Source organism: Chrysemys picta, chromosome 2 (genome assembly GCF_011386835.1).
Source record: "Chrysemys picta bellii isolate R12L10 chromosome 2, ASM1138683v2, whole genome shotgun sequence".
NCBI lineage: Eukaryota > Metazoa > Chordata > Testudines > Emydidae > Chrysemys > Chrysemys picta.
In genome coordinates this window covers 39,384,690-39,404,491 of record NC_088792.1, presented here as the reverse complement: position 1 = coordinate 39,404,491, position 19,802 = coordinate 39,384,690, and the positions used below count along the sequence as shown (strand labels likewise).

General features: G+C 39.5%; 1 protein-coding gene across 19 annotated transcripts in view; it reads right to left on the bottom strand.

The window, feature by feature from the left end:
- The window catches only part of NEBL (nebulette), a 389,302-nt gene that overhangs the window by 102,492 nt on the left and 267,008 nt on the right, over window positions 1-19,802 (bottom strand). For 6 of the 19 annotated variants that reach the window (XR_010598234.1, XR_010598235.1, XR_010598236.1 and 3 more), the window contains exons 1-2: window positions 11,714-11,896; window positions 11,550-11,621 (exon numbers count right to left, since the gene is read on the bottom strand). The exons of 2 other annotated variants lie outside the window; for them this stretch is intronic. Coding sequence is in view for 11 of the 17 variants with exons in the window: in XM_065582987.1 (XP_065439059.1) it covers window positions 11,550-11,621; window positions 11,714-11,770 (129 nt within the window). In the remaining 6 variants the exon portion in view is untranslated. Of the gene's footprint in view, window positions 1-9,360; window positions 9,382-11,549; window positions 11,622-11,686; window positions 11,898-19,802 lie in introns of those variants that run through there. 11 more of the 19 variants (XR_010598237.1, XR_010598238.1, XR_010598239.1 and 8 more) reach the window with 5 other exon arrangements.

Below are 19,802 nucleotides of genomic sequence, written 5' to 3'. Positions count from 1 at the left end.
TAACCTCATTTTCACATTCTGCACTGTAGCACCTTGGATTTATGCACTGAAGACTTACTGACAGAAGCAACACAGCCTGAGCAATAGAAAATGAACATTTTCTTACCCCATAATTTCTGTTAGTAGCATCTTATGTCTGCTCCCCTTCACTCTGCAATTTCCAGACGCAGTTCAAAACTGCTGCACAGCATGTGCTGGCCATGCCTCCTCCCGCTTGTCACCAGGTGAGTCATTCTAAAACTCGTCTACAGATACTATCATCATCCAATGCTAACTCATTAACTATGTACAGCAGCGAACTGCCTGCACAGTAACTGTCCAACTAAAAAGCTGACCCCTTGGCTAATGAGCCATTAGGGAGGGTAAAACTGAGGGAGATGCTGCTAGCAGAAAGGACATTTTCAGGTAAGAAATATTCCATGATGTAGCCTGTGATGCTGGCAGGCCAGATGCCAGCTCTTGCCAAAACTGCATTTCCTAAAACTAAAACTCATATCTGGAGCCCAGACCAGTTCACTTGTGTGTTAGTTTTGCTCAAAATAAGTAGTCTTTTGACTATTTGAGAAACAGTCTTTTAAGAATGTATTTAGTATTTAGACTGTATAAAATGTTTGTAAATTGCTGTATGCATTAATCTCACTTGTACTGTCAGTATTCCGTGCTAAGAAAATATGTAAGTTTTGCTTTATAACTTTGAAAATGTTTGCTCTGAACTTGTGAACCCAGGCATGGGCATCATCTTATGCTCATCCAGAAGGACTATCCAAGTCAGATGGGCCATCAAGAAATACTGCAATAAAAAGGATTGGTTAATGGCCCTATCGCACTCGGAATATGCTGTGTGCAAGGAAGTTCATCCTGTGGGCTTGGAAGCTGAATGAAGGAAATCAAACAAAGTCACCGGAAAATTTTCCATCTTTTTGGCTGTTTGAACTCTGACAGGGCCAGAGACTCTAAACTGAAGCCAGAGATCCCCAGGGGCTGCCTTCTGGGTTTTCCCTAACAGGCACTTTGACTTGACAGATCACTACAACTCTGTCACTCTTAGGAATTAGATGGTAACTCACATGTGTGTATATATTTGCTTACTTTAACCTGTAAACTGCTCTTATTTCTTTTTCCTAGCAAATAAACCTTTAGATAGTTTATTGCCGGATTGGCTACAGTCGCTGTCTCCGGTATAAGATCTAGGCTACCAATTGATCTGGTGTAAATGACTGGTCTCTTGGAACTAGAAGCAACCTAAATGTGATGTGATTTTTGGTATAAGACAAGTGACCATTTATCACTAAATCCAGTTTGTCTGGGTGGCAAGATAGACTGGAGAGTCTAAGGGGACTGTCTGTGACTACATGGTAAGACTGTCACAGCGATCCAGGAGTTCACATTTGTTACTGGCTTGGTAAAAGCTCATTATAGAACATACCACCAGTTTGGGGTGTCTGCCCTGTTTTTGACAGTCGTCCCTGAGGTAGGCACTCACAGTCATGAGCCACTCTAGACACTGTGACACAGCCCAGCATCACCCACCATTCTGTTACATCTGGGTAGGTTTAAGCAATGAAACAGAAGTAGGGAGGGATAAGGAGAAAGTAAAATAGAATGAGAGAGAAAAGAAATCCCCCCGCCCATGAAGTTTGTTCAAAAGGCAATACTATTACTGGGTCGCCTCCTGCAGCACCTTCCTGCCGAAGACAGAAGACAGAAATTCTACTTTATAGCAATCTGATAAAGGTGTTAACTGATGCCCATGTGGCTAATCTGCCTATTTCAGTGGTGAAATCATATGCTTATTTGACCCAAGAAGCTGCTATAGATCTTCTGGAGTATGCCTTGCTTCCTTCTGGAACAGAGATGCCTGATGCCTTGTAGGCCTGCACAATGCATTGTCTGATCCATCTAGCAGTGGTTAACTTGGAAGTTCTGAGTCCTTGACACTTTGAATGGAAGGAGACAAACAGTGCACCTGACCTTCTAGCAGATTCTATCACTTAGTGTAAACAGATCTATGCTTATTCTAAATCTTCAGTACTCTTCTGATGTCTGCAGTGTGCTTGTCAGTCAGATGTTGTGGCCTGGGACAGAATGAGGGAAGAATAATCTCCTAAACGGCATAGGAAGAAGAGTTCCCTTTTAAAAGAAATGATTGCAGAGTTCTCAGTATCTCTTTGTCATTATGGAATGCACAGTAAGGCTGACAGATCCGACACTCGTCTAACAAGCATAATGGCAGGCAGAAAACAGGCCTTGATGGAGAGATAGAATGCCAATGTTGAAGTCAGAGGTTTGAAAGGGTGAGCTGTTAAGGCAGTGAACACCAATGGTAGGTTCCATTTAGGGAAAATTAGTCTGACCTCTGGTCTGGCCTGTCAGACTGCTTGACGAACCTGGATACTTGGACTACTCTGCCAGACAGCAAGAGGATCCTGCAAACAAAACACTATTAATGGCTGATATCTAGTATGCTATGGAGCTGGGCTGAAGGTCTGTCTGGGGTCAAATTCAACAGTTTTTATTCACACCCTCTTGGAGGAAGTCCCGAATCACTGAGATCCCTGGGGGATGGGATCTCATTAACACAGTTCCCTAACTCACACTCAGTCAGAGGTAGTGGCTATGAGTCCTGCTTGTCTTCACATTCCCTCAAGACTCATTTAAGGGAGGATAGGGACCAGTATCCCCAAAGGGATCTTATCTTTGAGGTCCTGTGTTGACCCAGGATTTACCCCCTAAGTTGTTTGAATTAAGTCCTCCTTCTCCTTAGAGTCTCTCCCTATTCTGCTCTGTGTCTCCTGCTTTGGTTTTTCTGTGGTGGAGTCACAGCTACTTGGAAGGGTGGGGACCCCATCATGCCTGTCCCGACTCAGAGGTCCAGGTTCTAAGAGTGCTACGGTCAGCTGGTTGGGAGCACGCTGGGCATAATTCACTCTCTGGCAAGCTTGGGAATGCTCCCTCACATAGGAAGCACCTTTTGGACTTTGTCCAGTGCTTGCACAGCTGCTCTGCCATGCCTATAAGGGGACAGAGCAACTCAGCAAGGAGGCACTGCAGCGAAAGCACCACGTCTCTATGGCCAGGATTCTGTACAAACCCTGAACCAGGATGGAGGCTTAGAACAAAAAAAGAAGCTTGATACTGCCCGAAAATGGTTAGAAAATAGAGGCAAAGAAAAGGATGGGAGCAAACCCATTGCCGCATGGCTGCTGCTACAGAGGCAGAAGATCTGGCAGCAAGCAGGAAAAAGAGGCATGTCCAACTTTCGCTGTGCTACAGCTTTGAACTGCTTCCAGAAACTGCAGACTGGCAGGAAGCAGCCCATATGTAACATAATTGTGGGAGATGCTGGGCTGCAGAAATATCCAGCTGATTTCCTCTCTCATTCAATCTTTGATGGATATTGCACATTCTAAGACAATGTTCCTCAGAGATGAGCTGGAAGAGTCATTTCTATGAGTGTAGTTTAGTCTGCAGGCAGAATCAATTCCTGACCTTTCGGAAGACAGCCAAAAAAGGTGTCAGTTGCAATGTTGTTTTGGATGATGTAGGTACTGTCCACCAAGAAGTGGGCTGGACAACAACAAATTCATTTCTGACAGGCAACCATATAACTGTGAGATGGTAAATATCTTTGGTCAATTCTCAGCTGGACCATATTCAAACCAGTGAAGGGCTCTGTATCTCAGTACCAATCATATTTACTCCTTGATGAAACACCAGATGTAAAATTACAGTGTGTGTCAAATTCCCTTTGCTCATGGCTCCATCAATCCAATGGGCCATGTAGTTCTGTGCACCCTATCATATGCCTCTATAAAAAGGGAAATAAGGACAACCCAGGGAATTACAGACCAGTCAGCTTAACTTCTGTACCCAGAACGATAATGGAGCAAATAATTAAGAAATCAATTTGCAATCACCTCATTATCTTCTAGGTGTTAAGTAACAGTCAGCATGGATTTGTTAAGAACAAATCTTTGAGAGGGTAACAAGCCGTGCGGATAGGGGGGAAGCAGTAGATGTGATATATCTTGACTTTAGTAGGGCTTTTGTTACTGTCTCACATGACCCTCTCATAAACAAACTAGGAAAATACAACCTAGATGGAGCTACTATAAAGTTGGAAAATTGTTCCCAGAGAATTATTATCAGTGATTCACAGTCATGCTGGAAGGGCATAATGAGTGGGGTCCCGCAGGAATCGGTTCTGGGTCCGGTTCTGTTCAATATCTTCATCAATGATTTAGATCAATGATGGCATAGAGAGAACACTTGTAAAGTTTGTGGATGATACCAAGTTGGGAGAGGTTGCAAGTGCTTTGGAGGATAGGATTAAAATTCAAAATGATCTGGACAAACTGGAGAAATTGTCTGAAGTAAACAGGATGAAATTCAATAAGGACAAATGCAAAGTACTCCATTTAGGAAGGAACAGTCAGTTGCACACATACAAAATGGAAAATTACTGCCTAGGAAGGAGTACTGGAGAAAAGGATCTGGGAGTCATAGTGGGTCACAAGCTAAATATGAGTCAACAGTGTAACGCTGTTGCAAAAAAAGCAAACATAATTCTGGGATGTATTAGCAGGAGTATTGTAAGCAAGACATAAGAAGTAATTCTTCCGCTCTACTCTGTGCTGATTAGGCCTCAACTGGAGTATTGTGGCCAGTTCTGGGCTCCACATTTCAGGAAAGATGTGGACAAATTGGAGAAAGTCCAGAGAAGAGCAACAAAAATGATTAAAGGTGTAGAAAACATGACCTATATGGGAAGATTGAAAAAATTGGGTTTGTTTAGTCTGAAGAAGAGAAGACTGAGAGGGGACATGATAACAGTTTAAGTACATAAAAGGTTGTTACAAGGAGGAGGGAGAAAAATTATTGTTCTTAACCTCTGAGGATAGGAGAAGAAGCAATGGGCTTAAATTGCAGCAAGGGCAGTTTAGGTTGGACATTAGGAAAAACTTCCTAACTGTCAGAGTGGTTAAGCACTGGAATAAATTGACTAGTGAGGTTGTGGAATCTCTATCATTGGGGATTTTTAAGGTCAGGGATGGCATAGATCAGGGGTCAGCAACGTTTGGCATGCGGCTCACCAGGGTAAGCACCCTGGCGGGTCGGGCCAGTTTTATTTACCAGCTGACGCAGCAGGTCCGGCCGATCGCGGCCCCCACTGGCTGCGGTTCGCCGTCCCGGGCCAATGGGGGCAGCGGGAAGCGGCGCGGGCGAGTGATGTGCTGGCCGTGGCTTCTCACCGCCCCCATTGGCCCGGGACAGCGAACCGCGGCCAGTGGGAGCCGCGATCGGCCGAACCTGCTGCGTCAGCAGGTAAATAAAACTGGCCCGGCCCGCCAGGGTGCTTACCCTGGCGAGCCGCATGCCAAACGTTGCCAACCCCTGGCCTAGATAATACTTAGTCCTGCCTTGAGTGCAGGGGTCTGGACTAGATGACCTCTCGAGGTCCCTTCCAGTTCTATGAGTCTATACACAAAGTCATGGAACACTAAATGAAACTGAGAGGTTTTTTATGCTGATTTGGTCACTGACTTTTGTTTGTGTTTTTAAATGTGCCTATTAGAAAGTATGTATATGCAATATGCAAGATTGAGAAGGTCAATATATATAGTTTAATTATATAAAAAAAACAAAAACATAAGGTTCTTAAAATGTCTCAATCTTTTTTGCTTAGAAAAACAACCAAATCAGTGACCCCTCCCCAAATCATTGCACTCTGGACCTCATGCCCCCCTAAATAACTGAAAAGCAGCAATATCAGCACCAGTTATTTCTCATTGTCTAGTTTTATTTTGGCAGCTCCTAGATGCCCCAATCAGAATGTGCTGATTGTGAGCGCAAGATTTCAGTGGGTAATTATGACAGGACATAAGACAGAATCTTCACATTAGATTTTGATTCTAGATGTTCTGTTCTGCTACAGACATTTTTGCATCAATTGGCATCAGGCAATTGGAAGATGAAAAAGGACATACGGAATACTGTAGTGACATTTTTGCACTTGAAATATATATTCACTGTATGAAATAGGCAAGAAGTTTCTGAAGCATAAATGGTGTGGGTATGTGGTGAATGCAAGCAATGACTGGAAGAAATGAGCATAGAAGCTTATATTCTTATTCAAATTTGGAGTTTAAAATATGGATGAGTAAAATATTAATTTGGCCAAGTGTGAATTTTTGCCTGCAAGTGACCTCCTATTCATTACAAAATATTATGCAAGGATAACTGGATCTCTTAGACCTTACAAGATCTGATTATGAAAAAATCCTTCCTTTGGAACTTAGGCTCCCAAATCTCGTTGGATGTCTAACTTTTTTAGGCTCCTCTGAAAATCTCAGGCCAAAAATATACCTTGTGTCCTTTATACTTACGTAATTTTGACTAATAATTATAAACTCATTGGGACAATCCCACCTTAATATAATTGGTCATAATTCCACTAACTTCTGTGGAAATACTTTTCTTTACACCAGTTCTGCATTCGGCCTTGTGTCTCTTTGACTCTTATTTCACAAGATATTAAAAACACCACAATTCTGTTTTACAACAAACGGGGAACAAAGATTTCAACAGTAATATTCACAGTAGTTTTCTATTCTGCTACTTTATATCAATTGTTATTGAAGTTAATAGCAGAAAATGTATTACTTGCTACTGAATTTGAGTTTTGCTCTAGGTACCATATTGAAAGAAAACATTAAAAAGTATCAGTTTTTGCATCTCCACTACATGTGTGTACACACAAACAAATGTAACTTTCACACTTCAAGAATCTTAAAACAGCCTACTAGTATACGCTAAGGATGTATGTGTGATATATTGTGTAAAATAAAAGTTTCACTGTGTTCAGAACAGGAAACCATCCTACTACAACTCTAATCCCTCAATAAAGTGAAAGTTATTGTTCCTGTGAATTTGTTTGAAATGTGATAATATACTTAAACTTTTTAAGATTAAGCTGCATATGCAGCCATCACTTAGATAAATGTACAGGTATACATTTTTCTTTCCAAATTCAGAGTGAATTATTTTTGTTCAGATGTTGACAAAGATATACTGAATTTTAAGGCCCCTTTTTGGATAAATCAGCCTCTTATGGGAGAGCATGACCTTAAATATCACAATTTAGGGCTTGAGCCAATTTCCACTGGGGTTAATGTGAGTCTCTAAATTGATTTCAACGAGAACTGGATTGTCCCTTAATGACATCATATTGTATTTCAAATTGCTTCCATTTAAAAAATACAAAGTTTAAATGCCAAGTTTTCACATTTAGGCACAACAGTTCTGCACATACATCTCTTTGTACCTAAAACCGTGCACAAATATACAGAGTATTTGCACATATATATATATATAGCCACTTACGAGCCTATATAGCCATTTGTACACATACACATCTGGTATTTGTGCCTTCAGTTAGATGCAAGTGGGTGTCTGCATCCAACCTTGAAAATCTGTCCCTAAACGTAGAAACCAATGCTTGAAATTCCATTATAATGTGATGCCTCTCGGTGGGTCATTGGCAGCAGGGATTACATTCAGTACCTCTGGATATAAAAGCATAAACCTGTACTGCCTAAGATAAAAGACCTGGATTCCTTAGGCAAGACCAGATTAGGCTCATTAATCTTTATGTGTGGCTTAGTCACTAGAGAAATACAGACTACCAAACTTAGCAAGGATGAGCTACGTACTGTCCCTGGGCATGAAAGCTTATCCCAAGCTGCAGAGATCCATTTAGCGTAAAACCTGGTAGTGGCCACTATTTGTTACACAATGCTCATGGGTGGATCAGCAGCAGAAGCAATCAAACCCAGGACTTCTGAATCAAAAAGCTTATGTCTGAGCAGCTGAGCTAAAAGTCCCATCTGTTAGCTGAAAGGCTCTAGCAGCCTCTTGAACATTTATGTGACCCAGATCCCACTAGAGGGGAATAGAAAGCTACACTGAGTAGGTGTGGGCTACAATTGCAAAAGAAGAGTCAAAGGACCAAATTCTGCCAGATCCAATTCAGTCAGTTATACCAATGCAGCGCTACTGAAGTTATATGGATATGGTCAGTAGACTTGCACATGTGTAACTGAGGGCAGAAACTGGTTCAGAACTCACTGGTATCAATTGATTAGTATTAGCTTTTAACAGCAACAAATTATATCCTGAACAATTTGGATATAAATCTTAAGATGAAAAGTCAAACTCAAACATTAGACAAATGAGATTTTCAATGAGGATTTGATTAAGACACAGTTTATCATACAGCCACATTTTCTATCCAATTCTGAGAAAAACAGCTTGAAACAATAGTTAACTGGGTCATAATTACTCTTCTCCTTTTAACCAACAATAAATAATTTTTTATCTCCAGTCTACTGACAATTCTGAGAATCACAGTGTAGTACCTAGAATTCTCTTGTAGTTAAAAGAAAAGAAACCAGAACTGCAACAAATTCATTTTCTATTAATTTTTATTAACCATCAAACACTATTAATTGAGAAAAACTGTAATTAAAGTCCTGGCAGGATCTAATCTTCACCACGTCCAGCCGATGGCAAGGAGATGCTGAATCAGAAAGAACTACAATTTGGACTACAGTATGTGGCAAATTAGATGGTAAGTAGCATTATGTTTAAATGGCATTTGCTGCAGGTGATAAAGAAACATTAGTAACATGCACATATGAAATGCAGTATGAAGATTCAAGAGGCAAGCTATTTCCCTTCCACAGAAAGGACTATGATAATTTGCTTAATAACTTTATTTGTATTCAGCTTCTTACTTTCCCCATAAAAGCACCCTGTGTCCCCTTTTAAAATACAAACAATAAAAACAAATTAAGGGGTCCAATTTAAATGTGGAAAAGAAAGGGGTTGGAAAGAAAGTCCAACATATGTCAGAATTAAAGGCATCTTGAAAACTGTTATTTAATAAATTGGATGGATTTGAGAGGGGGGCAACGTAGGGATCATCACAAACAAAGTGAACATCGGCTGACTACAATGGTGGGATCGTTAAACAGTGACACGTGAGAACGGATATCCTCTCATACAAGACCCAAGGCTTACATGCCAAATAGGATTTTAAAAATAACAGTGCCAATTTAAAGTCTGATGGTAAAAAATGCAGGGTGAGCATAATATGATCACAATATCTCAAGCCATGAACAATCATGCCATTGCACTCTGACAGAGTATCTGTGTTGACAGCCTTGCAAGAAAGGAAAGGGAATAACCCAGGCTTGTGGTCACAAGGTCATGTGCTGCCATCACAAGGTCACCTTAGGGTAAAACTGCAAGCCACACAAAGGCATTAAAACCCACTTATGTTTGACTTATACATATTACCTTCATTTCCAGTCCCTTTCCTTTCTACGTGGTAATGAGCAAATTTGGGTCTGAAATACACACACACACACGCACACACACACACAGGTTTTCAGGTACAACTTTGTTCATTACTAAGTGAATACACTAATCCATTTCCATATTTGCATGAATAATAGCTCCTCTCTAAACAGTCATGCAAACAAAAAGTACTTCGCACAAATGTTTATAAAAAAGCAAATGTAAAGACCTATGAACATGGTTGGATCCAAAAGCAAACAAGAATATTCACTGAGCTCTGTTCCCAAACTTTGTGCAGATGCTGCCAGAAGCGAGTGAAGACAATCCCCCTAGAAACCCTTCATAGCTGTGTGTGTCCCCTGTAACTAAAAAGGGTCAAGAGGTTCTGGCACCATTCCGAGAATGAAGTAGTGGTGGTGGTAGGGGAATTTTTCTCCAGGGGTACTGTAGGACTTTTCTAGTGATAGTGAAAATTCAATTATGGTGAAGGTTTGGGGGGGATTAAAAAAAGTTCACTCTGAACCTGATCCAATACCCATTAAAGCCAATAAAAACACATCCAATGATTTCAGCAAGCACTGGATCAGGCCCAAAATGTGGGTTCCATTTTCGTATATTAATAGGGAGAATTCCTTTTGAAATTATATTGGTTCTGGACCATTGCACTTCTTATATCATCATCATACAGGAATCATTATCCTTTGAAAGATTCTCATATCTCAGTGAAAATCTAACACACACTTTCAGCAAAAGCCACATCTTTGAACCATTATAGGGTTTGAAACCTTATTTTAATTCATTTATTCATCTTAGTCCCCAAACCTTCACAGAAAAATCAAAGAAAAACACCTCCACAATATTTATCAGCAGCCACCATGACCACCAATGATACACTTTTCAATAATAATTCCTTTCTAATTAAAACAAATAGTTTCTCAGCACTGTTCAGGGTATTTTTTGCCTTTATGACAGCAATCATATCTAGAAATAAGTAGCATGGAAACAATACATGGATTTCAGGTCAGCCTAATGCATCATTGTGGCTTTTACCTGACTTGACAGGCTTGTATTGTGTCATATACTGTACATTTCCAAACAAAAACACATGGATAACTATCAGTACCTTTGATAAAAATATTAATAGCCTGTACTACCGCTTAAGATAATTTGATGTTACTGGGTAATCACCTTACTGGCCTCTCTTAAGGCTGTATCCAATATTCAGCCCACAAAGATTTAAGTATTCGCACACAGCGTTCAGGCACAAGAGAAGATTTGACCCTGTCAAGCCGCATTCTCTTCCCAGCATGATAGCTCCTAAACATTCCAGATGTACCATTTTTCTAGCAGCCATCTATTCCTTCCTGATAAATGTCCTCCAGTAATGAATTTTCTGCATCCTCTATAGTCTAGTTTCTGCATGTATTAATCTCACAAGGTCAACATACGTATTCACCTAGGATAATAATACTACAATAAGTTTATACATCATGTTACAATACAAGGTGAACCAGCCCCCACTTTGCAGTTTTACTAATCAATCAATTGCCAAAACATCCAGACCTAGAGTTGGCTGGAAAGATTATTTTATAGGCAAATCACCATCGCTCATATAATGGGCTGTCTTGCTGTTAGTCACCATGTATACTTAGTCCATGAAGGAGAGTAGTCACTCTGTGTCTAATCAAAAACAGAACCCCAATTAGTGCGCAGTTTCAAAGTTCCTCCTGAGATTCAAGTTTCCAGGAGCGGCACCGCAATAAATACAAACTCAAGCTCAAACCTTCACTTCCATAATTCACTCAGGGGGCCAAATCCTCAGCTGACAAAGCTGATGTTACTTCAGTGAAGCCAACAGAGTTACTCCAATTTATGCCCTCTACAGATCTGATCCAAGGTGTTCATGCCAAATGCAGACATACATTATATTCCTATTAACAACTCATTTGGAATTTGTTAATTGAGTACCTTTATGCGATTCTGTAACATTTTAATGGAGTTTCCTCATAAACATTCTTGGGAAGCCCATTTATATTATTTTGTATGTTTTAATCTATTGAGTAGGCATCTAGAACCTAGGATGGGCACCTATACCTACATTTTATAAATCTGAAGAAATAAGAATAATACACATAAAACCTTTAGAAGCAAGCAATATAATTAACAGACAAATTGTTACAGTCACTTACATCACTTATAATTTCAGTGCATCTTCTGGCCAGTTCCATGTTTCTGTCCTCAATAACTGGCTTAAGGAACACCTATAAAAGAAAGGGAAAGCATTTCAATATCACTAAACTAAAACAGTGAAAAAAGAAGTAAGCACCTTTTCAAAGTTATCGCTGCCACCCACCCTTTCTTCTTCCTCCTCCTCACTTTCATCCTCCCTGAAATCCTGAAGGACAGGCATTCTTATTTTTAATATTTTTCAAAAACAGTGGGGTAAAAATTGAAAAAGTCCACTGCTGCAGCAAACGGTTTATGTTCTACCACTTGTCTAGGCTGTATGCTTCTCTTGTGTCCTTCACTAAGCTTAACCTTACCAAGACTTCTTCCTTATTTAGACAACACTTGAAAGTCTTTATCTGAACAATTCAGTATGAGTGAACTAAAAGGCATTACAGATGGCCTTGCTAACTCAGCTAATACTTTCTTACAGATAAAGTATAATTAAATGACCTATTCAAATAAACTATTCCTAAATGTCTAAGACATTTAATTAAAGCACTGTGATTCAGTAACTATGTAAGATAAATGATTTAATGAAATTAACTGGCTAAAACGGGTGCCATGAAGCCTAAGATTATGGAAAAACTATCTAGTTCTAACATTTAAGATATCACAGACTCCCAACCAGCTGTCACAAAACTTCTTCACTCAGTCCAAATACAGTTCATACAGAAAAGATGCACACATTTTCTACTACAGAGAGTCTGGACAATTCACATTTGCTTTATGAAATGCAATTGCACAATGTAATACATGTTACTTTTAGTACATTTTCCTGAAAATGTTCCTTTCATATTAAACATTATACATTCTTAAAATGCTTCATGCATTATGTCAGCTACAGTAATATACATACATACATACACATACCAACACTCTACAGAAGATAACATACCCTGATCATACAGATAATACATGTTCCTTAAAGGTCTGTATAACCATTCACAATTAAAGACTGTCAAGATTTGTAGTCTCAGAACCAACCTTTTCTGTATAAATTCACTGAGCTCAGCTCTGTTGGAAAGGAAGCTGCCTTATTGCTAGTGGAAATAATTTCACCTGTTGTTCTGTAAGAATGTATTGCAAGTAGGGCTGTTGATTAATTGCAGTTAACTCACGCGATAAACTAAAAAAAAATTAATTGTGATTTATTGCAGTTTTAATCTCACTGCTGAACAATAGAATACAAATTGAAATTTATTAAATATTTTGGGTGTTTTTCTACATTTTCATATATATTCTATTCTGTGTTGTAATTGAAATCAAAGTGTATATTATTTTTTATTACAAATATTTGCACTGTAAAATTCATAAACAAAAGAAATAGTATTTTTCAATTGACCTCATACAAGTACTGTAGTGCAATCTCTTTCTTGTGAAAGTGCAATTTACAAATAGATTTTTTTTGTTACATAACTGCACTCAAAAACAAAAAGTAAAACTTCAGAGCCTACAAGTCCACCCAGTCCTACTTCTTGTTCAGCCAATTGCTAAGACAAGTTTATTTACATTTACAGGAGATGCTGCTGCCCTCTTCTTATTTATAATGTCACCAGAAAGTGAGAACAGGCACTTGCATGGCACTTTTGTAGCCAGCACTGCAAGGTATTTACATGCCAGATATGCTAATCATTTGTATGCCCCTTCATGCTTCAGCCACCATTCCAGAGGATATGCTTCCGTGCTGATGGCACTCGTTAAAAAAAAAAAAAGATGCATTAATTAAATTTGTGACTGAACTCCTTGGGGGAGAATTGTATGTCCCCTTCTCTGTTTTACCCTCATTCTGCCATATATTTCATCTTATAGCAGTCTCGGACGATGACCCAGCACGTTGTTCATTTTAAGAGCGCTTTCACTGCAAATCTGAAAAACCCAAAGAAGTGTGAATGTGAGATTTCTAAAGATAGCTACAACACTCAACCCAAGATTTAAGAATTTGAAGTACCTTCCAAAATCTGAGAGGGATGAGGTGTGGAGCATGCTTTCAGAAATCTTAAAAGAGCACCACTCCAATGCGGAAACTACACCAAAAAAGAAAATCAGCCTTCTGCTGGTGGCATCTGACTCAGATGATGAAAATGAACATGCGTTGGTCCACACTGCTTTGGATTGTTATCAAGCAGAACCTGCCATCAGTATGGACGCATGTCCCCTGGAATGGTGGTTGAAGCATGAAGGGACATATGAATCTTTAGCGCATCTGGCATGTAAATATCTTGTGACACTGGCAACAACAGTGCCATGAGAACACCCATTCTCACTTTCAGGTGACATTGTAAACAAGAAGCAGGCAGCATTATCTATTGCGATTGGCTGAACAAGAAGTAGGACTGAGTGGACGTGTAGGCTCTAAAATTTTAGATTGTTTTATTTTTGAATGCAGGTTTTTTTGTACAGAACTCTACATTTGTAAGTTTAACTTTCATGATAAAGAGATTGCACGACAGTATTTGTAGTAGGTGAATTGAAAAATACTATTTCTTTTGTTTTTTTACACTGCAAATACTTGTAATCAAAAATAAATATAAAGTGAGCACTGTACACTTTGTATTCTGTGTTGTAATTGAAATCAATATATTTGAAAATGTAGAAAACATCCAAAAATATTTAAATAATGGTATTCTATTATTGTTTAACAGTGATTAATCGCAATTAATTTTTATAAACAGGTGATTAAATTAATTAAATTATTTTTTTACTTCACTTGACAACCTTAATTGTAAGGTTCTTATTCAAAGTAAGAAAGCTAACTGGTTTTACAATCATTCAAATATGATGTTCTTTTCCTAATTCTAGCACATCACAACACAACTTTGGACTGCATCCCCCAAAGTGATCAACTACAAAATCTCAGGGGTCCAGGTTAGTAGATTCCCATGTGTTATTGGAGCCTGTATCTACACTTGCCCATCCTCTGAGCTCCTGACCTGGGAGGCTAGCCCTCAGCCCCTCCCCCGATGTCCTTGATTTGGGCGGCAGGCTGCGAGCTCCTGGGGTAGCGCAGCTGTAGAGTCCGGCCTGATCCGGTGCTCTGTGCTGTATGGTGTATGGCTGGCTCCAGCCGGGCAGCGTGGCAGCAGCTCCACCAGCCACCGGTGCTCCAGGCAGCACGGTAAGGGGGCAGGGAGTGGGGGGGGTTGGATAGAGGGCAGGGGAGTTCAGGGGCCGGGGGTGTGGATAGGGGTGGGGGTGGTCAGAGGGCAGGGAACAGGGGGGTTGAATGGGGGCAGGGGTTCCGGTGGCAGTCAGGGAGAAGGGGTGGTTGGATGAAGCAGGGGTTCCGGGGGGGGCAGTCAGTAAGGAGAGGAGGGTTTGGATGGGGCACCAGGGGGCAGTCAGGGGTGGGGGTTCTGGGGGCCGTCAGGGGACAGGGAACCAGCCCTCCATATAATTTCTGAAACCCAATGCGGCCCTCAGGCCAACTAGTTTGCCCACCCCGATCTACACAGAAAACATAAGGAATTTGAAGTTTTTAATGTAAAATTCCCAAAATACTAAAAAGTAATTGTAGCTAACATATGCTTCCCATTTGCTGTCTGGAACAAAAGTACTTCATTAGAAAAAGATATAAAAACAGACAGAACATTTGTGACTGAGTAAAAAAGTATTAATTAAGGATGTTTGGATTTTTTTAATCTTTAGAAAAACAGACAGCCCCCAACCTACTATAACCCAGAGACAGAAGGCATTTACATATTAATAATACACAAGGGTTTCAAGTGACTTATCCTGCTGTTTTAATAGATAAGCTCCTAAATTTTAAGAGTGACAGTGATTGTAGGTGCCCAAATTGAGACCCATAAGGCCTGATTTCCAGAGGTGTTGCATTCACACCTCCCACTGACTTCTTTTGGAGCTGTAGGTACTCAGCACTCTCGAAATTAGGCCCCAAAATCTCTGAAATTGGGTCTCACAACAACTGGCCACTTCTGCAAAAGTTAGACATGATAAATGTCTTTCTGAGCAACTACAGCAGTTGCTACATGACATGGCAATTCACTTTCCTGGTATACAGAGCACTTGGTAAAGACAACAGAAATGCAGCACAGCAATGAGTCACAGACTTTTTGTGCTAATACCAAAGTGAAATGCTGAAGAATGGAAATCTCTGCATTGTAAAATAAATATTTTAATTTTCAGGGTTTTTAATATTTCATTGTTCCCCCCATATTCAATACATGTGGCAAGAAAAGATGTCAAAAATAATTAAAAGACAGAGGGGGAAGATATTAATAATTACCAAAAAAAAATGCTAAATTTTGCAAAAATCCAGCATGGGCTTTCTCCTAGGAAGAGCTGCTATTTTTCCAATGGAAGTCAAATGGTCAAAAATTTGAAATTCTGAACTGCTTGGATGTTTAGGTTATTTAAAAGGTTATCATTACAAATGGTGGTTATTCAGAGTTCTGATGCAACAGTAATTACATATTAATTGTGGTTTTCCTGCAATGGTTTCTCCATAACAAGATCACCTTTTCTTTAGCATAACCACAAGTTGATTTACTTACACGTATTTGTTTTTATTTCTGAAGGTACAGGATCAACCATAGTTTTTATAGGGCCTAGCCCCTACCTAGCTCATTCAAATGTGCTAGGCCTTTCAGCAGACTTCCATCAGCCACACATCTAGAGAATGGAGGAAGGGTCTCATGGCTAGTCATATTGAGGAAATAGATGCCAAAATTACATTTTCTAAGGGAGTGGAGGGAAAATCATGCCACAACACATTACCACAGCTATAATCTATTCAGTGTGACAGTCTCCAGGGGACAGATGGCAGCAGGCAGACACTATCACATGCAGGCCGCCCACTAAAAACACAGGGCTCTGCTGCATAATGTGTCAACCAACAAAGTGACAGAGAAGCAACTCTTTGGCAATTAAGCTCATTCAGATACAGCTCAGAGAGAGTTTTGTTAAGGAAAATGAAGACTGCATAGTTTAAAATGTGGAGGGGTTTGTTAATTTCCTGCAGGGTGGTGGTCAATAACAGCTAAAGTTACTTCTGTAAGGTATTCTAATAAGCTAGGATTAGTATGTGTGATGTGGCAGCTGTCATTTATGTAGCTCTTATTTTTGCTAGTTTTACTTGTTTTAGTAAAAAACAGCCAAACTAGAGATACGGACGTGAAATAAAGCCTGAATTAAACCCTGACACTATTTATTATATCACAAATGATCATAAAGGTTGTTTTCCCACAGTTTAACCACAAAAACGTGCCCAGGTAAGGTAACACTTTCCACTATAAATACTGCAATCCAGAAAGACTTTCTGGCATAAAATCACCATCAATTTAGCACAACCCAATTGCACAGGGATTTAAAAAACAAACAAGCAAAAAAACCCTGGCATTTACTCTTACGGACCTACTAAGTGGTGTGTACCACAATGCTTTTCATACATGTATCATGCCATTGCAAAATCAGGTTCTATTCTTCTCGCTGTATGTGTGCATAACTCTCAATAATATCAATGGGAGTTGTGTGCACATAAAAAAAGGAAAATATATTCGTTGGGGCAGTAAACAATACTAACCCATTCAAATGTTATGAGGAGAAGTTGCACTGCTCCAAACCCCAACTTAGAGCTATCCTAATTCCCTACTTGATTAAATTTAGTCTTAAGAATTCTTGTTATTTTGCTGAAGCATATACAGCAAAATTAAAATAATTGTGTCTCTGCTAGATTTACTATAGAGTTACAGTATTTGCAGCAAATAACTTGCACCTGTTTCAGGTCTTTACCTTATAGCTTATAAATTGTACACAAATAATATGTTTTACTATTTTAGCAAGTGAATTATATGGTTTATATACCACTAAAATGGATTTGTCAATCTCAAACATTTAGAGCCATTATTTGCCTATTTGTCTACCCAATATTTTCTGTCAAATAATTTGTTTTGGGTGTCTGGCACCTTGCCACCTCACTGCTCCACTACCAGACATCTTTTATGAAAAGATGCTCATTTGGGGAGTAGATCACAGGTAAATCATAAGTCCTACACATCTGAAGACTTGGACTCAAAATAATTTGCAAATAAAAATGAGTTTGGTGGTCTCATTCTTGTCCATAATACACTAAGTATTTTATCACAGTTAGTCTCTCCGCCCTGTCATTAAGCATGTGATATCAATTTGGCAGGCTTGCTCATGAGATTCCCTAACGCCACTTTTGGCGACAACCCCAAATATCTTTGGGTTAAAGAAATGAGCACATTGTGACACTACTTCACAAAACAGCAGCCGTTGGGCTTGCCCAGGAGAAGGCACCAGAAATGCTATAACTCTCTTCAACTTCATATACTAGGACTTTGCACAGGAGAGACCCGGACTTAACTAGCAGGGGTGTTGGAGGTTAAGGGACAAAATATTTTCACTGAGTTGTGTAGGGAAAGTTGATCAGCACAGAAACAACACTTTAGGTTATGAATACTGCACTATTTGCAATGCTCCATTTAAAATTCAATAAAAGAAGAGTCAGATAGCTTTAACAGAGTAATTCATATTCTCTCACTTTCATCGGGGATCTAGTTCAAAATCAACCCACGGTTTTCCCCTGAAATGAGTGTGGCATTTTCAGTTCCGTTCTCACTGAAGAGAAGTACACATCACGGAAATAAGTACAATTAATTCAACACAGCTGGTGGTCTCTTTTCAGACAGTACACAAGAACTTGGTAAGCATTGAGATTCAATTACTTCTCACTTCTAGAAAGACCCATCTATCAGACTGGGGATTACTGGCAACGCTAGGCAAGAAAGTTCATGGCTTGGCTATCAGCACCCTAATTACAGGAAGAAAGCAGGTGTTCTAGGACTGCCAGTTTGTTTAAGCCTCTCATGAATATGAAATACAAATTAACATTAACAAAAGAAATCCAGTAGATGGTCCTTTTTAGATAAAGTGTAACTATAACCTTGTATCTGTCACATCATTAACATGACAAGGTGGGTATGGTAATGTCTTTTATTGGACCAACTTATCTTGGTGAAAAATACAAGCTTTTGAACTTCCAGGTCTGAAGAAGAGTTCTGTGTAGCTTGAAAGTTTGTCTCTTTCACCAAGAGAAGTTTGTCCAATATAGATACTATCTTACCCACCTTCTCTCTCTAAAATCCTGGGACCAATACAGCTACAACAACACTGTAAAATCATTAACATTCCATTCATCAAAAATGTCTTGTGCTCTAGAGCCAATATAATTTTTATACTGTTTTGTGAACGTTCTTTAACAAAGACTTTGTTAAATCAATGGAAGTCAGAATTTTATTTTTAAAAGCACATTAGATTCAAATTTTAAAACTGTCTGGTGTCTGTGTCATGGGAAAGCAAATAAATGAATTTCCAATGAACTAGATATCACCAGTTCAGATAGGTGGGTGGCTATGTGCATATTCATTAAAACAGTGTCTAGCCCAAAGGAGCCCTGATGTTAGTTAGGACCGTTAGGCACTACCATAATACACATGCTAAAGGAGAATAAAAAACAGGCAAATGGAGCAATCAACAACTTCAACTACACCTCTACCCCAATATAACACGAATTCAGATATAACGTGGTAAAGCAGCGCTCTGGGAGTGGCGGGGCTGCGCGCTCCAGCGGATCAAAGCAAGTTCGATATAACGTGGTTTCACTTATAACGCGGTAAGATTTTTTGGCTCCCGAGGACAGCGTTATATTGGGGTGTATTAGTATCAGAGTGTGACACTACTTTGCCCCCTTTCACTCCAATCTGCATTGCTGAAACATTTCGCAATGTTTTAACCAGTTTTCTTGCAAAATGGCATTTGGAGTAACTACTTCAGAAGAAGATGCAAAATATGTCATAAGTTATGGAACACTGTATATCACAGTGGTCTCAACAAATTCCTCTGATCCAACTGTGAAATCCAGAGATTTCATTCTCCTAAGGTCTCTGGTTTTGATAGAGCTCCATCCTGTTTGAGGGGATGGCAACTCACCATCTGCACAAGAAGCTAAAAACCCTCTAGGCTTCATGCTTCTCGAAAAGGGTCTAGAAAATTAAATTTTCATTTGACTTGGCTGCTCAATGAGGTTTTCATGGAAAATGAATCAGCCACATCCTGTACATCAGAAGCAGAAAGAGGAACTGAATAGGGACTCTAGCTCAGGGGTAGTCTATTTTTTGTCAAGGTCCAAATTTCTTGGTCAAGGTCTAATCAAGGTCTAGACTCCAAAGAAAATA